General features: G+C 65.8%; 3 protein-coding genes across 3 annotated transcripts; 2 read left to right on the plus strand and 1 right to left on the minus strand.

The window, feature by feature from the left end:
- The first annotated feature begins 27 nt into the window (after window positions 1-27).
- CHLRE_13g583600v5 (uncharacterized protein) lies at window positions 28-6,978 on the plus strand. Its single transcript, XM_001693545.2, has 11 exons — window positions 28-1,541; window positions 1,900-1,993; window positions 2,319-2,409; window positions 2,682-2,801; window positions 3,070-3,193; window positions 3,336-3,410; window positions 3,683-3,793; window positions 4,079-4,168; window positions 4,318-4,454; window positions 4,665-4,900; window positions 5,125-6,978. Exons 1-11 carry the CDS (start codon window positions 138-140, stop codon window positions 5,445-5,447), a joined length of 2,805 nt encoding a protein of 934 aa, XP_001693597.1. The 5' UTR covers window positions 28-137; the 3' UTR covers window positions 5,448-6,978.
- A 1,409-nt stretch (window positions 6,979-8,387) lies between these two features.
- On the plus strand, window positions 8,388-17,176 carry CHLRE_13g583650v5 (uncharacterized protein). Its single transcript, XM_043069619.1, has 4 exons — window positions 8,388-8,768; window positions 9,560-10,788; window positions 10,913-15,827; window positions 15,935-17,176. Exons 2-4 carry the CDS (start codon window positions 9,619-9,621, stop codon window positions 16,168-16,170), a joined length of 6,321 nt encoding a protein of 2,106 aa, XP_042917594.1. The 5' UTR covers window positions 8,388-8,768; window positions 9,560-9,618; the 3' UTR covers window positions 16,171-17,176.
- Window positions 17,177-17,383: 207 nt separating this feature from the next.
- CHLRE_13g583700v5 (uncharacterized protein) lies at window positions 17,384-23,587 on the minus strand. The gene is made up of 4 exons (XM_043069620.1): window positions 22,940-23,587; window positions 19,171-22,763; window positions 18,779-18,831; window positions 17,384-18,451 (listed from the first exon to the last, which is right to left on the minus strand). The coding sequence occupies exons 1-4, from the start codon at window positions 23,390-23,392 to the stop codon at window positions 18,333-18,335; spliced, it is 4,218 nt and encodes a 1,405-aa protein (XP_042917595.1). The 5' UTR covers window positions 23,393-23,587; the 3' UTR covers window positions 17,384-18,332.
- Between the last annotated feature and the right edge of the window lie 303 nt (window positions 23,588-23,890).

Below are 23,890 nucleotides of genomic sequence, written 5' to 3' on the forward strand. Positions count from 1 at the left end.
TTTTTCGCTTACATAATCGACCTGTTCCTACCAACAGTGCCGAAGCTTTGTATCAGAGGCCCGATTACGCGTCAGAATGACCGTCGACTGAAAACTATCTACCCGGAACCAATTCAATTGAGCTAGCGCCTTAATCCATGACGCACTCAGCGAACGGTGTGGAAGGGCCGCTCAAGGTCTTCAGCTGGAGTGTCCCTGGGCGACCGGCACCCTCCTTCCCGCAGGGAGGATTTGTTGCCAGCCCCACGCCGCTGACGTACGCAGCGGAGTCGCTGCGCGCCGTTGCTGAAAGCAATGCCAACAGCATTGTGCTGTACGCGAAGCAGAACCCGGACGTGCAGCGCCTGGTGAACAACTACGAGTCATGGCAACAATCCCAGCAGAACGAAGTGCGCCAGCGCCTAGGCTCCTTCAAGCCGCCTGAAACGCTGCTGTCGGGGCAGCAGCAGCTGCTCACGGAGGATTGGGACCTACTGCGCCGCGTCAAGAACGCGGACTTGTCCCTAGCGACTGCTATGAAGCGAAGCGCGTCCGACCCCTCGCTGGACTCGCCGACGCATTGGAAGAGCGGTAAACACTGGACGTTCAACGTTGGCGACGACGACTCCTCCAGCGCTGCTTTTGACCAGTTCAGCCAGGCGAAGTCGAGCAAAGCAGACGGCGATATGGCGTCAGCCGCGCGCGCATTCCCACGCGTCACAACAGCACCGTCTCTGCAGGAGCTGTCGGAGTCGTGGGCAGCGAATGACTTGGTCGCGAAAAACCTGGAGGTGGTCGCGCAGGCCATCATCTCTCGGTCGCGCCTCGCCCTGCAGAACGCCCAGCAGAGCATCCAGCAGACTGCGGCCAACTGCCAGCAGAACCTGCAGATGCTCGGGACGGCGCTGCAGCAGAACCTGCCGGCCGGCGCGGCGCCCCCATCGACGGGGCTGGCGGGCACAGGCGCGCTCGCGCTCGTGCCGTGGGCGGTGCACAACAACGGCCAACCGGCCACTGGCGCTCCGGCAGGCACCGACGGCAACGGCCACCCCGTGCCTGTCTTCCCGCCGGCCGCGGCCGCCTACGCCGCTCGCCAGGCCATGCTCGCCGCGGCCGCTGCCGCAGCCGAGGCCGGCGCCCCGGGCGGCGCCGCGCCCGCCTCTGACGTGACTATCGGCCCTTGGGCCATCTTCCCGCGCTACCTGCGCGCACGGGAGGCGGAAGCGGAGGCCGCCGCCGGCGAGGGCGGCGACGGGTCCGGCAGCGGCGCCGCGGAGTGGTACGCGCCTTTCGAGAAGTACATTGAGTCGCTGGAGAACAACAAGCGTCTGGCGCAGCTGCGCGGCTCCTCGCTGCGTGAGCCCGGGCGCCAGGTTGCTATCGTGACCACCGCCAGTCTGCCCTGGCTGACGGGCACCGCCGTCAACCCGCTGCTGCGCGCGGCCTACCTCGCTAGCAGCGGCGGCGACCGCAAGGTGACGCTGGTGCTGCCGTGGCTGAGCCAAGCGGACCAGCAGCGCGTGTTCCCGGCGGACGTGAGCTTCAACACGCCGGAGGAGCAGGTGCGGACTGAAAAGGAGTGATTGGGAAGGAGGATAGTGGCGGAAAAGGGATGGGGCATGGAAGGGGCGCAGAGGGTTCGTGGATGGGGGCGCGGACAGCTTGGGCCCAGGCCGTTGCTCCATGTGGGTCGGATGAGATCAGGCCGGCACAACCGAGGAGCAGCAGGGGCGGGCCAGCAGGGCCAGATACGGGAGATCAAACTTATACAATGATAGCACAGGGGCATTGACGGCTGTCTGCTTTCTCTGGCGCTTCTTGGCTGACCACTGCTCCGGCTCCTTGGCAGATCAGGAAACGCTTCTCTTCCACGGGATGACTGATTTGACCGGGAACGCTTGTGCTGCTTCTTTTGCGCAGGAGGAGTTTGTGCGGCAGTGGGCCCGCAACCGCACGGGGCTACCGTGCAACTTCAAGGTGGCGTTCTACCCGGGGCGATACGCCGCGGAGAAGGGTGAGCCGGGAGCGGGTGTGAGTCTGCGGGTGTTGAGCGGTTAGGGCGGACGGTTTGGGGGATCGGCTCCCCTGCATAGCCTACCTACCTTGCCGATTGTGTTCAGGTGTTTCCTGCTCCCGATTTGTGGGGATTGAAGGCGAATCGTATTCGGAATGCGGACAACATTTTTCGCTGATGTCCAGCGAGAGTGCCCCTGGGTGGCGGGAGCGGCCTCTCCCGCAGGGCCGCCCCCGTGCCGCTCGCACCCAGACCCCGGCTTGCCGTGCGCTTTTTCTAGAAACCTACCGCGTCCCCCGCAAACGCCCGCTTCCGGCCCCCGCAGGCAGCATCCTGCCGGTTGGCGACATCACCACTGTCATCCCCGACCACGAAGCGGACGTGGCGGTTCTTGAGGAGCCGGAGCACCTCAACTGGTGAGACACCCGAGCAGGCGCAGTGGCAGTGGCAGTGGCTGCAGGGGATGGGAATTTGGGTCAGGGTTCCATCCCCAGTCGGGGGGTGCGGAAGGGTTCCCGGGGCTGGCCGTGGGCTGGCCGGGCTTGGGCGCAGGGCAGCAACGCTCGGGATGGGTAACGGTGCCTCTTGCCGGGCGGAATGGCGGATGCAGCTGTCCAGCTGTCCCTACCGTGCCTGTGTCCTGTGGAACGAACACCTCATGAGACCAACGCACGCTTGCGACGGCCAGGTATCACCACGGGCGGCGCTGGACGGACAAGTTCGCGCACGTTGTGGGCGTGATGCACACCAACTACCTGGACTATGCGCGGCGGGAGGAGGGCGGCCACGTGAAGGAGGCTATCCTCAAGTGAGTCACCTATGACTGTGGCGGACAGGGGTGGGGGCTGAGGCTCGGATGCGGGTTTCGGGAGATTGGAGGGAGGAGCGCTGGCGTGCTGGTAGAAGGGAGGAAGGACGGCTGGGTGGGGGTGGCACTGTGCGCCAATGGTGCGGTAGGCTTGCATGCTCCCGAAACGCCACACCAGTGACGTGCTGGCCCACATTTGGGGACGTATGCCCTGTGAGGCCCTATGTAACCCCCCTCCCCTTTCCGCGCCTTCCCGTGCCGCCGCCAGGCACATCAACGCCTGGATGTGCCGCATCTACTGCCACAAGGTCATCAAGCTCAGTGACGCGGTGCAGCCGCTGCCGCGGCAGGAGACCATGTTCGTGCACGGCGTGTCGCCGTCCTTCCTGCAGGTGGGCGATGGGGCGGGGGCCCCTTGCAAGCAGGGCTTGGAAAAGAATGCGGAGCTGGAAACACGAAGGATTGGAAGGAAGGGTTTGTTCACGGCACGTCGTAAGGCTGTGTTTGCATGTTTGCGTTCACTGGTTGGTGCAGGTGGGTCAGACCAAGGCGCAACTGGCGGCGAGCGGTGATAAGCCGTTCAGCAAGGACGCCTACTTCCTGGGCAAGGTGAGGAGCGAGGAAGTGCAAGAGCTGTTTGAAAGGAGACGGTTAAGGGCGAGGGGGTACCGCGGCTGCTGCCGAGCGGATGTTGGGTAGGCGGTGGTGCACCACCTGATGCGACCAGCAACAACCGGACTTCTCGCCGGCAGCGCTTTGGGGTCCAGGGCCAAGGCTGAGGCGGGCAGCAGGATCAGCAGACCAGGGTTGCAGGACAGTGCCTAATGTGCTGTGGTGCTGTGGCCTGGTGCCGAACGCCTTGCGGACCTCTCCTGCTGCAGGTGCTGTGGGCCAAGGGCTACACGGAGCTGCTGGACCGCCTCAAAGAGCACACGCAGCGCACCGGGCAGTCCATAGCCGTGGACGTGTACGGCAGCGGGCCGGACCTCAAGGTGGGAGCGGAGGGGGAGAGCCGGAAGAGGAGGGCGGGGAGGGCGGGAAGGGAGGGAGAAGGGGGCCAGAGCGGGGGGGGGAGGGATATGGGTTTTGGCGGAAGCAGGTCGGCGGGCGGCGGGTTGGGGAGTTGTGGAATGGAGGACGAGGCTGGGCAGGGTTGAGAACGAGGGGCGATTGGCGCTGAGGCATGGACGGCCTAGAAACGGAGCGAGAGGGCGGGCGCCAGCGCTGATAGAGACTGAGGCATTGAAGCTGCATCGCCCGGGCAAACACGCCCACAGGCTGTGGAGGAGGAGGCATCACGGCGGAATCTGCGGCTGGCCTTCCGCGGCGCCCGCGACCATGCCGACAAGAGCCTGCAGGACTACAAGGTGCGTGTGGGGCACTGGGGACTGGGCAATGGGCACTGAACACGTACGCAACCCAAGACATCCACCCGATTCATCGTGTAACCGTTTGTTCACGGGCTGGAGCTCATGTCACCCTCTTTTCATTGCAACCCGCCCTTCACCGCCCCCAGGTGTTTATCAACCCCAGCCTGTCGGACGTGGTGGCGACCACCACCGCCGAGGCGCTGGCCATGGGCAAGTTCGTACTGTGCGCGGACCACCCCTCCAACAGGTTCTTCGAGCAGTTCCCCAACTGCCTCATCTACAGGTGCGCGTCGCGGCGGGTTGTGCAGGGATGCTGGGTGTGGGTCTGTCGGTGCTGGGCCTGTCTGCTCCGTCCGCCTGTCCTCTTCATTGCATGTCCTCCGGCGCGGGCCCCCTTCCCTGCCTCACCTCCACCTGTCTCCACATCTCACGCGCCCACTCCTCCATCCCCTCCCACCGCACCCCTCAATCTCTGACTGCCTCACCCCCACAGGACGCCGGACGAGTTCTCGCAGCAGCTGCACCGCGCGCTGTCCTCGGACCCCGCGCCGCTGTCCAGCCAGCAGCTGCACAGCCTGACCTGGGAGGCGGCCACGGAGCGCTTCCTGGACATCGCCGAGCTGCGGCCCGGCTCCATCAGCCCGCTGGACACGGCGCTGGACAACGTGCTGGCGGCGGCGCACCACGTGCTCACGGGCGTGGAGGGGCTGCGCGTGGCGGCGGGCGCAGGTGCGGCGGGCGGGTTGGGGAGCTGGGGCGGGGAGCGCAGAGGGGGCTGGAGAGCAGGGTGAGGGAGTACAAGGGTGAGGGAGCGACAGCGAGGAACCCAGTTCGTGTGATTGACATCAGGGCAGGTGGTATCATTGCTGGTCGGTGTCGTGCTGTGCCTGATGCGCTCTCCGCCCCGACGCCCACGTTCCCCGCCCTGACGCTCCGACGGCCACGCTGCACAGGCGCCAAGACGCGCGATGCACCGGCCCGCATCACTGACTACAAGCCGTCCGACGACGACGTGGGTGGCTTCTTTGACGACAAGAACCGGGCCCTGCGCGCCGCCGCCGAGGCCAAGCAGCGCCAGCAACAGCAGGTGACTGTGGCGCAGGGCAAGGCAGCCGCCGCAACCGCGGCTGCCGCCTCCGCGGTGGCGGCCGCCGCCGCAGCAAATGCGGCGATGGCTGTGCCGCCGCCTGCGGCGGCGTCGCCGATGCAGCAGATAGCGGAGGCGGCGGCTGTCGTGGCTGCGGCGTCCACGCCAGCGGTTGTTGCTGCCAAGTAGAGGCAGCGGCGGCCGGGCCTGGTCCTTTGATTGCCGCTATGTGGGGCGTTGGTTCGATGCAGCGAGCTGGCGTCGCGGTTGCCTCTGCTGCCCTCATTGAGCAGCGTGACACGTTGCCGAGCCAATTCTTGTTGTTAACGGTTTGTTCTACACAGTTGCGATAGCAGGGATGTCTGCGTGTAATGTTGCTGGGGCAGTGCGTGAGCGCCGTCGCTGTGAAATAATGATGCATGCTGCGTAATCCGTCTCGACTGACAGCAGCGTGTGTGCTGCGGCGTGTGTGGGCTAGCCACCAATGGGTCTTGGTGGCATGCGGCTTACGGCGCGGGCATGTCTGTGGAAGTCGACTGTCGAAGAACAGTTGGCATCGCCAGCATCTCTGGACGTGTGACCATGGGTAGTCGCGACGACGGTACTCAGAATCCAAGACCAGTGGGCCACTGGTCATTAGACGCCTGCATGGCATAGTCATGGCCACCGCGGTTGCTTGCTACAGTCGCCAGTCCTGTGTAGTGTGTGGGCCTCCACACATGCGTGTTAACGTAATGGCGCCTGGTGCTCGTGGCGCCGTTGCAGGGCGTGTGGCCGAGGGGCGCGTCATTTACTTTGATCCTTTCGTGTGGTAACATTATGAGTACCGTATTTGTACCTAAACCTCACAAGATTCAAGAGATGTTCGCGCATGGCTGGCACGTGCATGATTGCTGGTTGGCATTGCAGGAGCACACCGTTGCAGCGGTGCCTGTCGCGCCGGTGTCCTCCTGCGGTGTCTATCTGCTCTCGGTGCTGCCACATGCGCGTGCGGAAAGGGTGGCACATGAGGAAATAAGAGGATAGGATGTACGTAATAAGGGCTGTGGTTGCGCTGCGCTACCCGGTTTGCGCGCTGGAGTAGCTCAGAAAAGTACGCGCGCACGTTGGCACACGGTAGTGTGAAGGATGGTCAGGGGGCGCGATGACTCCCGCTTCTGTACTGCCATGCGGGCCGTGGGCTCAACCTCTGTAGTCGTGTGCTTCACAGTCCATGTGCGTGTTTGCTTCTGCGGGGTGTTCTTATGACTTGAGGCATGCTCTTACATGGGCGTGCGTGTGTGCGTTTAGTGCCCCTGACGTCGGAGAAGAAACACAGCGTGGCGGTGGTCGCAGCCCCGCCGTAAGATAGCAGTGGGGGAGAACTCAGGACTAGAATGTCTAAATGTGTCGTTTTGTTCTTCAGGGGCTTTGCAATGGTACATGCTGGGTGTGTCTGAGTGTGTCTGTGAATACACTTCCTTGCGTAGAGCGCAATGCGCCAACTTTGCGCACGCAGTAACAGGCAGTTAGGCGAAGATACGATTGGTGATGATGACCCTTATTGAGGCCAGGCGGTTGCAGGCCCTGACGAAGAAAGTTTGTGCAGTGTGGAGGCATGCTGGCAGCAACAGTAGCGACCGCAGCAGTTGATGGTAGGAAGACACGACAAGAAGTGGTGTGAGGTCGCCCCATGAGGTCACCTGGTGTACATTCCCCAGCCATGTAACACTATCTTGCTGGTCAGAAGCAGTTTGCAGTGCCCTCAGCCCTCCACGGGTATGACATGCCCCCATGGCATGTTAGGGCCATCCGTGGCCCTCGCCAACGCGGCGTCCCCACACGCCGAAGCAATATGTTGAGCTTGCGCCTAGGACAGGCGACCACTCAGGACGGTGTAAGAGGGCTAGCGCTCAGACAGGATCAACCTGTGTAGCTCCTCACATCACGGACCTAGGCCGGACGGCTGGTGAGGGCAAGACAAGTGCCCTGTCCTCCAGGCTCTGCACATACACGCTGCAGCACACACTCTCCCAATCATCCGCTATCGCTAATCCAGGCACTGCCATCAAGCCAAGTCAATCCAAAGACGGCCTGCTCAGCGCATGTCATCCATGACGGTGATAAGCGGTGATGCGGCGGATGTCTGCTGCAGCACAAAGGTCGCGACCAGACCGTTCTGAAGTCAGGGCAGGCACGGGCCGACGAGAAACGGAGAAAGGCACGAGTTCGCGACCGTTCCAGGAGTTCCCCGGTCACGGGAAAAGGGGCTCGCGCAGGTGTGACAGGTCACAGGCGTGGCCCCCCTACACAGCTACTGCCCGCTTCTATTCGAGCCGGCAGCATGGTCAAATGACTTGGCCCAGGTGTCACTGCTAACGGCTTCTGCTGCCAGGCGGTGAGGCGGGCACTTGCCGACGAATAAGTGTGTTTTGCCCCTTCCGGCTTACCGCCATCAGTGGCTCAGGTGTGCCGGCAAGGTGGCCCCAGGGACAATGTAGCACTGCTGCACAGCTGGCCGCAGGCTGTCAGCTGCTGACAGGGGGGATGCACAGCCCACGTTGGGACAGGTTGGGACGCGCCCGTTCACTCTTCTGGGAGAGGGCGAAGCCTCAGTAGGGCCCAGCATGCAGCGAAAGCGAAGCGGCTGCCCTTCGCTTGCCTGTCTGAGCACGATGGCTGCTGCCCCATTATTCTGCTGACAATTGACAATTCCTATGTGCCTATGCTGTTTTGTGGGTTTGGTGGTCGCAGCAGTGCGAGCGTGAAGCGCAACAGCGGTTACCGGCCCCGCAGCTTCCCCTCACAGGCTGTCACACAGGGAGTCGGTCCCTGACCGATCGAATGTGGCCTAGCCGGTTCATTAGTGAACGACTAAATTGGCTACGTATGCGAATGAAATTATCTCGCTACAGCAGAGCGCGATGGCTCGAGTCGGTTGTAATGGTTATGCGTCTAATAGTGGTCGCCACGTTACTAAGCCTCTAGCTGTGGTCCTGTACCACAGAGTCACTTTCAAGTGTCTATGGCAGGTGGGCGATCGGCGGGAGCGTTGCCCCAGCTGCCGGGAACCACAGGCCGGCACCAGCAGTCTTTGCTGTCTCTCACACTCTCACTCCGGTCGATTGTCCCGGCCCTCGCTATCTGATGCGCCACAATCCATTAAGCTAGCTTGTGCTTCTAACCGGGATGCATTATACTGACGCCGCCTCATTGCGCACCAACATCGCTAGTCAACGTGAACTACTGATTGGCGTGGCGACCCTTTGCCGCCCGCAGGTGCTAGCAGTGCATACGCTACATGAAGTAAGCTAAATCTAACACAAAGCACTTATAGCATACCTTGGCTTATCGATAACACGAGGACGCGCTGTTTCTGTAGGCATGACGATAACTCCTTGCTTTCTTTGCTGCCAAAGACTGTAAGAGCTCGTATTATCATTTGGTAGAACTATTTGCCTGTCGGCGGAAGGGGAGTTGCTGCCGGCGAAGCAGTCAAGCAGGTCGACCAGAAGGACCGGCGAGTAACAGGTAAGAGCGGCTAGGTCTGCCACCTTGTTTAAGTCAAGCTTGGTCGTAATATGTTCACAGAGTGGCTCTGCCTCTGACAAGCAAGCCTCAGTCGGGGGTTTGCGTGCGGGGTGGGCGACGCGACAACAGCAATACAGCAGAGAGCTGGACACGGTAGTGATATTGGGGAGGTTACTTTCGCAATCAGCGCGCACATGCCGCAGCTTTCGCTAGAAGCGTCGGGCGATGACCGGCGACGCGATGTGTTTGAGCACCCTCCCGCGTCCGACAGCGGCTCCTTAAACACCGCGGTTTGAAGTGATTTCATGGTTAGTATCATGTACAGAAATCTTCGTGTCAGATTATGCCTTCGCGAACGTTGCGTGCGCGCACGTTCCACTCTAGCTGCGCTGCTACAACTAGACAAGGTGGCTGGTTCTGATGTATGCAAAACAACCACTAGATTTGGGCAAAGAAGCGCGCGCAAGGGGACTCTTGCAGCGATGGCTTGACTCGACCACAGTCAAGGGTGCGCGCCTGTCGGAGACTGACCAGGCTGCCACAGCCCGGCACGCTTGCCACGCAGCTTCGCGCCTGTGTCATACGAGTCAATCCGCCTCCCAAGTTACCAATAAGCGGACCCCCTTCTTACGAAGACAAACCTCCTGTGAAACCCGATAGCAACTTCTCAGAGGCGTGCCCATACCCTGCTCATAGGGGGTGCTTGCGACGCCCTCCACGTGCCCGCCACGAACCGCTGCCGCTCGTAGAGCTACAACCTGCCCTGAGACTTCCCGCCCAACTTCATGCAGATGGACCTCTACAAAGGCGCGGCAGACAACATGAGTTCTGTAATCATCATGGCGACGCCATGGCACCAGCGACTGCAGCGCCTGCTCTCAGCAGCGGCGCACTAGGCCCGACTACCGGGTTGGCTGCAGCAGCGGGGCCAGCAGCAATGGACCCCAGTGCGGCTGACGAGATCGCTGTGGAAGGCGGCCTGCCGCTGCAGCCGCCGCACCCCCACGCGCATCTCATGCACGCGCCACAGCAAGCCCATAAACGGCTGCGTGCGGACGCACCAGAAGGCGCCGGCACCCACCCCTCGCCCAACGGTGCCAGCAGCGTCGTGGGCGATGAGTACGGGGCCGGCTTGGCGAAGGGCTTACTTGAAGATTCCCCATACCACCACGCTCATCACCACAGTCAGCATCAGCATCATGGGCGGGGGCAGCTGCCGACATGGCCGCACCACGCCCTGTCACCAGGCGCGGCCGGCAGCCCGCAGCAGGGACTACCGGGCTTTGCCTCTTCTCACACGGATTACGCCATGCTGCCGCCGCCGCTGCACACGCGGCACAGCGGCGCGCCGAGCGATCAGCCGACGGCCGCCGCTGCAACCAACGCCGGCAGCCTCGCACTCGGAGGCGGCTGTGGGGGCTTTAGTCCAGACGCCTGCACGGCCGTTAGCATAGCGCACGCCGGCTGCGGCGCCGCTGATGGCGCCACGCCTGGCGGCAGCTGCAGCGCTGTGGGAGAGGCGGGTTGCGGCGGCACGGGCGAGGCGGGGGCTACCACGTCCCTGCAGACTCTGGCGCGACCGCAAACCGACACGCGTGCAGCAGCAGCAGCAGCAGCAGCAGCAGCAGCAGCAGCGGGGCCGGGTGGGGCCGGCTCCTCCCGTAGCTGTGCCCTGCTGGCACCGGCATTGCAAGGGCTGCAGGTGCCCTTGCCGCCGGTAACGACGGGACTCCCGGAGCACGTCCATGCGCATGCGGCGCGCGGCAGCGGCACCGGTGGCGGCGCCGCACCCGTCGGTGCCGCCGTCGCAGCTGCCTCGACACCCGCGGCAGCAGTAGCGACGGCGACGGTAGCGGCTGCTGCACCACCGCGTGCCAGCTCGACGGCGCTTGGGCCCGGGCCGGCCTGCGGCGCCTCCGGATTAGCAGCTGGCAGCCCTGCCAAGCACTGCAGCGGCAAGGCTGCCGCGGTATCGTCGGCCGCGGGCCTGAGTCCAGGGTCTGCTCTCTCTAACAAATCGGTGAGTGCTACGGGCTTGAGTAGCCTTGAGCGCCGCTTCTGTTCGTCACTCACCACAGCCAGACCCACCTACGCTTGTGTGTGCTCTCGCCATTTACATGCGCCCATCCACGCTATCTCTGCAGGGCGGGTACTTTGACTATGCGGCAATGTGGAAGGTGGCCAGCGACGCGCTAGAGGGAGCTCTGCCGGCAGCAGGATCGCCAGTGTGTGGTGCGGGCGCGGGCTTGCCGGCGCTTGGCTCGGTGCCCTGTCAGCTTAGCAACGTCATCACAACCGGGAATAGCATAGAACGCGGCCTGCAGCTGCTGGTTCCGTCCGGCAGCAGCAAGGGCGTTGGCTTGGGATCGCCGGCCGCGGCGGCGGCAGGCGCGGGCGAGCGCAGCGGGCGGACACCCGTGCACGGACAGGGGCACGCCCGCAGCGGCTCCGGCAGTGCTGCTGCTGCTGCGGTGGCGGCAACGGTGTCGGGCGAGCACCACCTGCGCCCGACGTCGCGCTGCGTTGGCGCGCTGGCTTCAGCTGGCGGCCGCAACAGCGGCGGCGTCGACGCCGCTATTGCCGCGGCGGCGGCGCTGCCGCCGCTCACGTTTGACACTTTGCATCGGCGAAGCGGCAGCGGCGCAGGGGTTGGCTGCGGCGGCGATGAGGCCGACGCAGCGGCGGCGCTGCTGCGGCTGCCGGGGCCGCCGCTGCGGAGCTTGGGCACCGCGCCTAACGCAGTGACTACGGGTGCCACTCCGTTACCCGGCATGGGTGTGGAGGCGTACGGCTCCTTGCCATCGCCCACCCGCGGCGGCACCACACGCCTGAGCTTTGCTGCGGCGGCATCTGCGCGGGGCCTCCCGCCACCGCTTCCGCTGGGGCAGGGCAAGGGCAGCAGCCAGCAGCCAGGCCTGACACGCCACGCCCAGGGCGCTGGCCCGCCTGAGGTGGTGGTGGCGGTGGTGCCGCCGCCGCACCAGCCGCTGCTGCTGGCGCAGGTGCCGGCGCGGCGGGGCCGGGGGCGGGACGCCACTGCGCAGCGTGCGGCTGCGACCGCTGCCTTGGTCGTTGGGGCTGTTGCAGCGGCGGCCTCCGGCGCTGGCACCCATGCCCTGCCCGGCAGCGCCGCCAATGCAGCCGCTGCCGCGCCTGATGGCGCTGCCGCCGCCAGGGGCACAGGCGGGAGTGACTTGGCGGATGACGCGATAAGCTCGTGCGGCTCACGGGACCCCGCAGCTGGCGCCGGCGCGTCTGCTTCGCCGCCTGCGGAGGACGCCCCGCAGTCACCCCCGGAGCGTTCGCACGGGCCGCAGGCGCAGGAGGCGCACGGAGCGCAGGGTCAGCGGCTGCAACAGGCAGAGGAACAGCAAAACCAGCAGCATGCACAGCAGCCGCACGCACTTCAGCCGCTGTCTTGCGTGTGCCCCACAGCCGCGCCGGACGTGGTCCATGCCACGCCACGGGGCCAGATTCCGCCGCTAGCGCACGCGGCGCAGCAGCACCAGCAACAGTCCCATCTGGGTCAGTTACCGGAGCCGACGCCCATGCACGCCTTCAGCAGCCTGCATACGCCCGTGCTCTCGCCCGCCCTCATCACGCCGTTGACAGGCCTCTCCACCCACGACCCCCACTACTTCACGCACCTCCAAAACCTGCTGCTGTCCTCGCCCTACTCGCCTGCGGCGGCGGCGCTGCTGCAGGCGCCGCCCAGCTGCCACCCGCTCTCCAACCTGCCGTCCACGCACCAGCACCAGCGCTACCACCTGCAACAGCACCAGCAGCCGCAGGCGGACTTGCTCCAGTTGCACCTGCACGCCGCATCGCAAACGCCGCACTACGCAACAGCTGCGGCCGCGACGACGGCGGAGTCGCCCCAGGAGCAGAGCCAGCAGCCGGATGGAGCAGCCGCAGCAGCCGCACCCACGCACGGCGACGGCGTCTTCCGGGCGCCATCGTTGGCCGCCGCTGCTGCCGAGCCGGACGTGGCTGCTGCAGCGCCGCGGGGTGCTGTGGACGTTATGCTGCAGGATAATGAGGGACACCCGCAAAACCAGCAGCAGGCAGCGGCGCCGCCGCTGCGGCGCTCGAGCAGGGGCGGTGCTCGTGCCAAGATGCGGCAGGAAGCTGCAGCTGCGTCAGCAGCAGCTCCTACGTGCTCCGCTATGGATGCCGAGGCAACGGAGCGGGGTGCGCCGACGGCACAGCGCGAGCCAAAGCGCCGGCGCACAAACGAAGAAGCGGCGATCGGAGCCGTGCCAGCTTCCGGCGCTGCTGCTGCGGCTTCAGATCGGAGGGCGCAGGCGGCGGTTTCCTCGTCCGCAGGCTTGCAGCGGGCGGCACCACCGCTGCCAGCAGCCGCCGCGGCGCAGGCGCCTCAGCCGCAACCTCCGCTACCCCCATCGCCTTGGACGATCGGCTTGTCTCCGCTGCCAGCCCTGCCACCTCTCACGGGCGGCCGGGGTATGCAGACGCCGCCGGCCGGCGCGTCTGCGGCTGCTGCAGCAGCAACCGCTGGCGGCGGTGCCGCCGCCGCGGAGGCGGCCGGAGGCCACGGCCGCGGGCAGCGCACCCCGCCAAGCGGGCGGTTGACGGCATCTTACTGGGACGAGGTGGAGCCGACGTACGGCTCGCCCGTACTAGCACCGATGGTTCTGTCCCCCGTTGCTGCACAGGACCCACGGCATGCACCGCAGCAGCAGCAGCCGCTACCGCGGGTGGCGGCTTCGCAGCAGGCGGTTCCGCCGCCGCCACCACCGCCGCCGCCACCGCGATCGACGATGGGTGGCGCTGTAGTTCAGACCGGCTTCCCCGGCCCGCGCACTGCTTGGGCTCCTCCACAGGCACAGGCGCAGGGTGGGAGGCCACAGGGGGAAGGCGCTGGCGTGAGCGCCGCCGCGGCCCACGGCTCCGCCACCCCGCCACTGCCACCGCCGCCGCCGCAACAGCGTGCCCGGACAGCCTCCCGCGATGGCGCGGGCTGCAGCGACAGCGGCAGCAGTGACAGCGAGTCCGACACTGAGAGCAGCAGCTCGTCGCGGTCCTCAAAAAGCAGTGACGTCGCCGGCAGTCCGCAGACGGCTCGCGCGGGACAGGCTGCGCCCCGGCCACACGCTGCGTCGAACGGCCATGACAGCGCCGCCCACCTGCAGCCGCACACACATCCGCACCCGCAAAGCGGCGCTTCAGGGGGCGCTAGCGGCAGCGGTCACGCACCCGCACCGGCGGCTTCTGCCCAACCGCACCACAACCACCACAGCCACCATCACAGCCAGCACCACAGCCAGCACAGCCACCCGCCGGCCCCGCTCCTGCCGCCCCACCTGCAGCAGCACCCGCCGCTCAAGGCCTTCAACTCCCACGGCAGCAGCAACCTGGTGGCGCCGCCAGGCCCAGCCCAGCACCCGCCGCCGCCGTACCCTGCCCCTCCTGGTGCAGCACCTCCAGCACCGTCGTACAGCTACGGCTATGGCGGCGCGGCGTCGTCCACTGGAGGACCCTGGCCAGTGCTGACCCATGCAGCAGCAGCTCCGCCTGCTGCAGATTTGGGCGCGCATTGGCCTCCGCCTCACCCACCGCCGTCACAGCAGCAGCCGGCTCCTCCTGTGCAGCTGCCGCCGGGCGCCTGCGACTGCGAGGCCTGCCGCTCTGTGGCTGCGGCTGCAGCCGTCGCGACGGCAGCCGCAAATGCAGCTGTGGCGGCGGCGGCCGCGGTCACCACGGCGCCGCCTGCTCATCACGGCGGCTATCCGCCGCAGTACCACGACGCTGCAGGCGGTGGCGCTTATTCGCAGCCGCACTATACCGACGCTCCCGGTGCCGTTTACGGCGGCAGTGGTGGCGGCAGCTTCCCGGCGCCGCGGTGCGCTTGCCCAGGCTGCCTGGCTGCCGCGCGCGGCAGCAGCGGCGGCGGCGCGCCACCGCTGCCTCCTGCCCACACCCACGCGCCAGCAGCCGCACCGCCGTCCTATGGCGCTCCTCTGTACCCTCCTCACTACCCGCAGCCACAGACGTCCTACGGCTCGGGCCCGCTCCACAGCGCAGGCGTGCCGGCCCTGCAGCACCCGTACGCGCCCCCGCCGCGGCTGCCGTCTGCTTCGGCTGCGCCGCCGCCGCCACCGGCCGCACCGCCCAGCTCCGCCGCGGCACTTGCGCCCTCCCCGGCTCTCATCGCCTCGCTGCCGCCGGCCCTCGCCGCCTACTTCGCCTGCCCCTGCGAGCAGTGCAGGCGTGGCGCAGCGGCAGCCCTGGCAGTCCTGGCAGCCTACAGCGGCCCGCAGGGACCCGCACCACCCACCGCATCTCAGGGACCGCCTGTCAACATGCCGCCACCACAGCAGCCACACCATGCGTACACGGTGGTGGCGGCGCCGCCGCCCCAGCCCTGCCAGTCGACTGCTGCGTCTCCTGTTGCCCGGCCGCCCCACTACCAGCGGCCGCCGTCGGGCGGCGGCGCCTCCTCGGCCAGCATGGGCGCCAGCCATGCGGTCGCTGCAGGGCCGGCTGGCCAACCGGTGGCACACGCCATGTACGCGCATCTGGCATCAATGCCGGGCCGGCCCGGCAGCGCGCCCAGTGGTGGTGCCGCGCCGCCGCCGCCGCAGGCGTACCTTGGCGTGCCGCCAGGCTACGCGCCGCCTAACCATCCAGGACCGGGAGGCCCTGTTTCTGCAGCGCCCTATCCGCTTGGCCAACAGCCGGGCAGCTCTTACGGCTCTGCCGCGGCTGCAGCCGCGGCGGCAGCTGCAGCAGCCTGCCCCTGCCCGGCGTGCATTGCGGCGGCGGCAGCTGCGAAGGCGGCGGCGGCCGCGCACGAGCAGTGCGGTCCACCTAGGGCGCCGCCGGCAGCCCGCACCTCGGCGACGGGCCCGCCGGAAGTTGCTGGACCGACAGTCTCCAATTCTACCGTAGGAGCAGCAGGCGGATACGGTCACCCAGTGTTCCCTTCTCCCTCCGCACCAGCGCCGATGCCGGCACCGCACGCTCCTCCTGTGCAGCAACCCGCGGTGGCACACCAGCAGCAGCAGCAGCAATGCGACGGCTATGCGAGTGCATACGGTGAGGCCGTAGCCGTGCAACTTTGGCTGCCGTACTGTGGCTTGCAATCTTCGTGACCCGACTTCTGAGTGCTAAAACACAAGTCCTGTCTTGCTGTCCCGTTCCAGGCGAGCCGCGTGTGGCGCCGCGCTCCAGCGTGACCGCGGTAGCGGCAGTGGCTGGCGCCGACCAGGTGCCAGGCTCCGGAGCCGGTGTGGTGCGCGGTGGCGGCGGGCCTGGCGCAGCGGCGCCCGCAGTGGCGTACGTGGATGACGAGGCAATGTGGGCTGACGATCCTCTCGTGTCTTGGTCGCGAGGCAAGGGAGGGCCGCTGCAGCAGGCCGGCGCGAGGCCACCCAACTAATCCCACCGCCATATGGTGCTTCGCTGGCGCCGGCCTAGGGCGCCGCACGGCTGGGACCCGGCAATGGCTCCGAGTAGGCACCTGGGAGGGTGGTGCAGGGTGGCGAGGGGGGGCGGCTAGAGCTTACTACACCTACTAACGACAGCTGGGCAGAGAATAGAGAGAGAGGCGGGGCAGGTGGGCCAGCCGGTCCGGATGACAACCATGGTGGGGCAGGGAGGGCGTTCGGGTCGTCGTAGCCAGCAGCAAGCTGCGGCATAAACGCACGCGGGTGATTCGCAGCATGCAACGGGGCGAGGACCCCGGAGGACTCCGGGGCACAGTGTACATTTTAACAACAGTGACAGTGACAGGCTTGACGCCTGGTATGCGCGCGTGTATGTGTATGTACGTCTGGACAAGTGAATGTACGTCTGGACAAGTGAATGTTACGGGCATAGCGAGTTTTGGAGTATTTATCTACACAGTGGCATGCAAGTGCCAGCGCAGCAGGGCGCTATCGTGCGGCGCTGCGGAAGCCCCACGGCGCGGTACGGGATTGTGACTTTAGCGACAGTCGCATTCATGGAAAGCCACGGGGCTGGCCAGCTCATAACTTTAGATATAGGCATGTGTGTGCTTTTGGCAACGATAGACAGGGTTATCAGCTTGGAACGCGCGCACGCAGGACACTAGCGGGGCGGGCTGATTAGGGGTGTGTGCATGTTCGGGGCATAGGCACCCACAGTGGCGCGTGCATTGACGCAACGTTAACCACGCTGTGCCCTTTTTGTTTGGTCGGCGCGCGCTTGCCTTGATCGTTACTTACGGGGATTTCTTACCGCTTGAGCTCTTGCTTTCTAATTGATGACGCTAGCGCTTTCACTTTTGTTTGTCCTGGAGTAGCTTTGGTATCGCAGTGTGTATGCAACACGGGCACGTCTGAGTACGTCGGCATTGGCCCTAGGATTTGGGGAGCCAGAGCAGTTGGCGTAAACGCTGGTATGTGCTGTAATGATTGGGCATTGCGTCGTCTTACACGTTGTGATTGGATGTTGGCTCCACCGCCGGAGACTTTTAGGGGAACAGCGAGCAGGAACTTCGTGCGGCGTTGCGAGGGAACCTTCAGAATACCTTCAGAAGACAGCACCTGTGACTCCGGGAGCCCACGCGTTTTCATTGCACCCGCGCGTCTTCGTGGCAGCTTGCACTTCATGGTGCCGCTACCAGGTATAGTACGGCCAGATTACACCAGCGAACAGCGCTCCTGGATTACCCTGGTTGCTGCTGGCCTCGGCAGGTTCTGAACACCACAACTGCCGCCTGTCGTTGCACTGCATGCGAACTTGTCCATCCAAGAAAGCTGGTGCCGATGCAAGGACTTGCATCTTCCTGGCAGGCGAGAAAGGCCTTAACCACGTTCTCGTCCACGGCATCCGGGGCCCCAGAAATGCCTAGTTTTAAGCGTCTCCCCAACCCCCCCCCCCAGGAAGCGATAGTTGGCGAGATTTGGGGACCGTATGCAGTCATACGGTACGCGGCGAGAATGCATCCCCAGAATTGCCCAAGCTTTCTCGCCCGAGAGCCTACATTGGGGCCCGCTTCTTGCCGCTCCGCGAAGATGCAAGCCCTGGCAAGGAGACAAAAAGGTCGTGTCCATCAGTCAGCGCCATGGTGATCACTCTCAATAGCCCTGTCCAGCCCCATTTAACTCCAAAAGCGCACTGCGCACAACCCGCATGTCAGCGCATCTACCGGTATTCTGAAACATGGCTCGGGTACTCTGGCAGGCATCCCACCTCGTCTGCGTACGCATTAGTTCCGCAACACTCGTCATTAACCTCCAACTGTGCACAAACACGAACACGCTGCACACCGCCTTTCGCACGCCCTTCGCCCGGTCAGTCATTCCGTCCCACGGAGCTCTCAAGCTCTCTGGCTAGTCGTATTACTACCCTACCCCAGCCAAACTTTAATATCACTGCACGATTTTACAGCCCACACACGTGCGCCGCTAGCCACCTCACCAGCGCCACTGCGCCAGGGCTCCTCCTCGGCTCCTCCCCCACCGACACCAGCACAGCCCGCAATCCATGGACCATCAGCCATCACCTCGACCTTGAACTTGACCTCGGCCTTCCATGCAACGGGGCCCAGAGGGTCCGCCCCACAGGGACATCCTATCACCGCCGCCAAGCCCCTGACACGAGCACTCGCGGGGGGGCCTTGCCCACCGCATACAGCCGAATGGGGTTTTCAGCGGTCAGGTCCCAGCACTTGTTGGCGTACTTCTTGAGGAACCCTGAATCCACAGCGGGCGCGACACAATAAGATTGTGTTATATACCGCGATTGGGCCGTTTGTCAAACGGCCCAACACGTCCGGCCGGGCACACGGAGTAGCCAAATAAGGGGTCAGCAAGACAGCAACTAGGCTCGGCAAACAGCCCAAAGTGCACACTGCATCGCAGCGCCGCACCGCACACGGGTAGATGCGGCAAACTCGGCCGGATGTGCACGCCCAAGCTTGGGACTCCGCAGAGGGAGCGTGTACCGCATGTGACGCAACCTCAAGACGCCACGCCAAGCAGCATCGCACCCAGACTCCACGCGCGCTCATGCCCGCCTACCTGTGATGTTCTTGTAGCGGCTGGACACCTCTCGCGGGACATCCATGCCCCTCCTGTGCAAAGATTGTTCACCGATAGGAAGGTTACCCTTACCGCGGCAACACCCTGACATTTACCATGCGGCTGCAGTTGGGGTGCAAATGCCGCGAGGCCGGGTCCCGAGTGAACTACAGCGCCGCAAACCATGAGGCTGCGTGCGAGGTGCGCGGCTACTGGTATCATGCGCCCTTTGTCATGGCGGCCTTGCCGTGCCATGTACGCCCACAGGACATTGCGCCCGCCCCCGCGCACTCGTATGGCCAATGCACGCGCGCTTCGCAGGCGCCCGATACCCACGGTGAGGGCACAGCAAGGCCAGTACAACCCCATCCACAGCCCCATCCACCACTTGCCGGAACAGGTCAGAGAGATGGACTCCCGGGTTGTGGCGTACGAACGTTGCCAACTTGTCCACGTAAGCCTCCTCCTGCTTGTTCACAGGCCCCGGCCCTGCCTTGCGCCGGTGGTTGCGGCCGCTTTTACGATTGGTGTTGCCTCGCTCTCTGCTCCGGCTTCTGCTGCTGCTCCGGCTGTGGCTGCGGCTGCAGCTCCGGCTCTGGTCCCGGTCACGGTTCCGGTCTCGGTTCCAGCCCCGGCTTGAGCTCCGGCTGCGGTTCCGATCGTTGCTGCGGTTTCTGCTTCGGCTTCGGTCCCGGCCCCTACTGTCACTGCGGTTGCGGAACCCCTCCCGCCCTCGCCTCCTGCTCCGGCTCCGGCTCCTGCTTCGGCTGCGGCTCCGGTGTGAGCCGGGGCCCTTGCATTCCGCGCGGCTGCGTGAGCCCAGACGACGGGGCGCTGGGCTGCTGCTTTGCTCCTTGGCAGCATGCATCTCCTCGTCCTCGCCTGACCTGTGAACACCACCACCGCCACCGCCTCCTGCATCGGTATCGGCGTCCCTGCCTGATGTACCGAGACCGTCAGCCGCGCCCTCACCATCCGACTGAGCGACAGGCTCTGGGCCCCAGCGTGTCAGCCGGCGCCGCTTGCGTGCAGGCGGCTGGTCTGTGACGCCCATGCCACCACCGACGGCAGCACCGCCTGCGCTGCCTGTGCCGTCCAGGCTTGTGGTAGCGTTCCCCCAGGGATGCAGCGGAGCCGGCGGCGGGAAGGGTGGTGGGGGCGGGAAGGGTGGTGGGGGCGGGAGCGGCAGGTCCACCCGCTCACCACCCGCCCAGAGCCCCCGGCTCTGTGCCACCTCGGAGCCGGTGCCACCATCACCGTTCACACCGCCAACCCTGTCACTGCGGCTGCCACTTCCGCCGTCGCCGTCGCTATCGCCGTACTTTCCGCGGTCGCTATCCCCGCCGCTGTGCCTTGCACTGTCGCTTTCGCTTCTGCTTCCGCTGTCACCGTCGCTGCCGCGGTCGCCGCGGGCACCATCGCAGCTGCCCTCGCCGTTGCCGTCAGCGACATGGCGTGTGGGCGAGTACGAGACTGCCGAGTCCGAGGACAGAGAGTAGCTGCGGATCGGGAACGTGACATCAGACCGTTCTGGCGGGCTTTGCGCCACTGCTCGCGCCCGCGCCGCCAATGCTTCCAACTGGGCGACTACCGCCGCGTCTTCGTAACCGGCGGTATAAGGACTGCCGGCAGCCCCCGCGGGCCAGTAGGCTTCGTGGCTGGCTGCCCTGCTGGCGCCTGCCGCGTCTGGAGCCGCAACGGGCACCTGCTGCGACTGGTGGCTGTCGTTGGGCGCAGCCGAAGGTGGCAGAGGAGGCGGGGGCGACCGGAGAGCGTCCGGTGGCGGCGGCGGAGGGGGAGGCGCCGAGCACGGAGAGCCATGTGGCGATGGAGGCGGGGGCGGCACAGGAGGGTCCTGTGGCGGCGGCGGAGAAGGAGACGCGGAGTCGCGCGGTGGTGGCGGCGGAGGCGGAGGCGGAGGCGGACATGCCGGCGAGCCAGAGGATATGTCCATCGACGGGGACGACTCTGGCGATACAGCTGGAGGCGTCGCTGCAGCCGCAGCGGCGGCCGCGGCCGCTGCCGTAGCCGCCGCCGCCGCCGCAGCCAGCGGCGATGTCTCCTGAGCGACGGCCACTGGTCCAGACACCACCTGCGGGGCTGGCGCCGGCGCTGCCGCCTCCGCCTCATGCTGCACTGCCTCCTCCCCACCCACTGAGCCCCAGCCTGCGGGTCTCCAGGCGGCGTCAGGGGCGCTGCTGACCAAGCCACCCGCGCCGTGTGTGCCTCCAGCCGCCGCCGGCCAGCCCAGCTGCACGGACAGCCCCGAGCCCCACGCAGCTCCTCCCGGAAGACCCGCAAAGCCGCCGACCGCGGCCTCTGTACTGAAGGAGCGGCAGTAGCGATATCCCAGTAATTCCTCTTCATCGCGCCACGCACGCTCCTGCTCCTGCTCCTGTTGCTGCTGCTGCCGCCACGATCGCCCCAGCTCCGCTGACGCGTCTGCAGGGCCTCCTGCCGATGCCCACGCGCGTTCCCACAGCCGCACAGGCGCCGCACCATACGCCGGGCCTGCCGGTGCAAGCTCCCTCGCAGCCGCCATGAATTCAGACACCAGCGGTGCAGGCAGCGGGTCTTCCTGCCGCTGAAGTGGCACGCCTGCCGCGCTGCGGCCGCCCTCCTGGGCAGCCGCCGCATGCGCCGCCGCTGGCTCCTGTGGCGGCAGCACCCTTGCCCCTGAGCCTGCATGCTCTGTCGCCCCGCAGGCGGGCTGCTGTTGCTGCTGTTGTCCAGCACCGCCACCGGTGGCGTCGGCACCAGCGGAGTTTGGAGCTGAGGTTGCGGCAGCGGATGTGCTGGGAGGGCCGCCGACTGCAGCGGCTGCAGCCGCGGTCGCAAGCACGTCTGCAGGCAGCACCGTCGGCGCTGGCAGGCCCTTGCGTGCAAGCCATGGAAAGAGCTGTGCAGGGGGAGGCGGCAACAGTGGCTGTGGCCGTCGCGCGATCGCCGTCAAGGTTCCGGAGGGCTCGGCTGACGGGCCGCTGCCGCGTGCAGCTGCTGGGCTTGTTGCTGCCGCGTGCTGCTGCCTGTCGCCGTCTGAGCGCGCGGCGGAGGATGGGGCAGCATCGCCCATCTCCACGCCCGCGCCCGCCGGTTGCAGTGTTGAATGCGCCGGCGGTGTCGGCTGCGGCTGCGGTGATGATTGCAGTAGCCGTTCTGGCTCCGGCTCCGGCTCCGGCTCCAGCTCCGGCTCTGGCTCTGGCTCTGGCTCTGGCTCTGGCTCTGGCTCTGGCTCTGGCTCTGGCTCTGGCTCTGGCTCTGGCTCTGGCTCTGGCTCTGGCTCTGGCAGCGGCTCCGGCTCTGGCTGCGGCTGCGGCTGCGGCCGTGATGGCGGCTGGTCGCGCTGGTCGATCTCCATACCGCCCAGCCCCCGACCGCCAGGTGCCAGCTCGATACCCACCGCAGCCGTGCGGCCGCCGGAGCCGCTGCTGCTCCTGCGCATCAGCAGCCGCTGGTCACTGTCGGCGTCGCCGCTGCCAAGCGATGCGCGTCGAGTGGCTCCCGCAGCAAAAGCAACAGCAGCAGCGGCCAGCTCCGCCGCCTGCGCTGCGGCGGCCGCCGCCATGTCATGCGCCGCTGCCGCCGCGGCAGCCGCCGCCACCACTCGCTGCGCGGCCGCTTCGCTCCAGCCCTTGCAGCTCCGAGCCCAGTCCGCCAGACGTGCTTGGCTTGCGGCCGCGACCTTGGCGGACAGGAGCGCCGCCACCTCCCGGTGCCTTTGCCGCAACCCACCCAGCGCCACAGCCGCCTCGGTGCCACCACTGCCAAAGCTGCCGCCTCCACGACCACCACCAACACCACCATTGCAGCCGCTTGTTACTCCCGTGCCGTCGGCGAAATCTGCGTCCGCGTCGCCCGGGCCCTGGGTGTCGCCTGCGGGCTGCTTTTGATGCTGCCGCTGCTTTGGGGGGGCTGCGTAAGGCAATTGCATGAACTTGAGCGCACAGGCCCGCAGCACTGCCAGGCGGTGGGCCGTGGCCTGGACCTGCAGCCAGCGACACGTCCAGAAAGGGGATGGGATACATCCACAGACAACAGGAAGGGGCTGCAAGGTAGGAGGCATGCTTGGACGAATCAATAAGAATGCCATGCGTTGCACCACCATGGCGACCAGTCCCGCGACGGCGCCGCGCTTCAGACCCTCCTCTCGCTGTTCCTCACCTCTTGCATTGTAAAGTGCCTCGCCTGGCCCTGCAGCAGGCGGCTGCAGAGCTCCGCCACCGCCCCCCGCCATTGCTGCTCACTCGGCTCCGCGTCCAGCACACAGCGTAGCGCATACGTCCGGCTCCCATTTTCACCCTCCTCCACGCAGCAAGCCAGTTCCTCTATCGGGGGCCCGTACGGCACCGCCGCCAGAGCCTCTGTTCGGACCACGTTCACGAGCCGCCGCACCACAGCACATGAGCTGGGGCCACTGCTACCACTTGCGTCGATAGCACTCAAGAAGATGAGTGCTCCCTTGGGCGCCGGGGGCCGGAAGCCCAGATGGCAGAGCAAGTTGGCGGTCGCGTGCAGTTCAAGGGCCTCGACGCGAGTGAGCAGTATGGCCCGCAAGAGATGCCGCGACGGCAGGAGTCGCGAATCGGCACCTGCAGCATTGGCTGCTTCCGACATCGCGTCAGGTTCTGGCCTCTGCAACTTGGCGAGCGCCGCTCGACTCCGACAATCGCGCCAATTGTTGTTGTCGTCCTAGGGTTGCCATATGTTGGCTAGCATGAATTCCTAAACATGTGCATACATGAAAGAGGATTCAGACTATACGGCCGCACGCGTATGGGAAATTCGCTGGCGCCCTTGCAGCTTTTAATTCTATGCATAATTTGGTGAATTCTCCGGGGATAAGATGTTTATGCTGTTATAGTACTTCAAGCCCGTGATTTGTGGTGATAAGACGACGCGCATGGACGCGAACGGATTGCGGTGCCTGGCAATGTCAGGGGGCCAGCGATGGTCCGTGACATGCAGTGTTCCATCCGTGATCTTGTGAAACATGCCGCAATGCATCCCTAGCGTCTGTCGGCGCAGGATTATGTATGGGGGTTTTGCTGGTGGAATTGGCCGGCTGGGGGGAGGCCCGGGCAGGCCCACCACGCAGGCCTCCGCACCCCCCCT

Source organism: Chlamydomonas reinhardtii, chromosome 13 (genome assembly GCF_000002595.2).
Source record: "Chlamydomonas reinhardtii strain CC-503 cw92 mt+ chromosome 13, whole genome shotgun sequence".
NCBI classification, from domain to species: Eukaryota; Viridiplantae; Chlorophyta; class Chlorophyceae; order Chlamydomonadales; family Chlamydomonadaceae; genus Chlamydomonas; species Chlamydomonas reinhardtii.

Bases quoted from the DNA above. Each gene is read 5' to 3' on its own strand.
- CHLRE_13g583600v5 (XM_001693545.2), top strand. From the start codon at position 138: ATGACGCACTCAGCGAACGGTGTGGAAGGGCCGCTCAAGGTCTTCAGC. The intron at 1,542-1,899 runs GTGCGGACTGAA...TCTTTTGCGCAG, and splicing joins TCAACACGCCGGAGGAGCAG to GAGGAGTTTGTGCGGCAGTG. The intron at 4,169-4,317 runs GTGCGTGTGGGG...CACCGCCCCCAG, and splicing joins AGAGCCTGCAGGACTACAAG to GTGTTTATCAACCCCAGCCT.
- CHLRE_13g583650v5 (XM_043069619.1), top strand. From the start codon at position 9,619: ATGGCACCAGCGACTGCAGCGCCTGCTCTCAGCAGCGGCGCACTAGGC. The intron at 10,789-10,912 runs GTGAGTGCTACG...CTATCTCTGCAG, and splicing joins CTGCTCTCTCTAACAAATCG to GGCGGGTACTTTGACTATGC. The intron at 15,828-15,934 runs GTGAGGCCGTAG...GTCCCGTTCCAG, and splicing joins CGGCTATGCGAGTGCATACG to GCGAGCCGCGTGTGGCGCCG.
- CHLRE_13g583700v5 (XM_043069620.1), bottom strand. From the start codon at position 23,392: ATGTCGGAAGCAGCCAATGCTGCAGGTGCCGATTCGCGACTCCTGCCG. The intron at 22,764-22,939 runs GTGAGGAACAGC...CGCTGGCTGCAG, and splicing joins GGCACTTTACAATGCAAGAG to GTCCAGGCCACGGCCCACCG. The intron at 18,832-19,170 runs GCAAGTGGTGGA...ATCTTTGCACAG, and splicing joins CATCTCTCTGACCTGTTCCG to GAGGGGCATGGATGTCCCGC.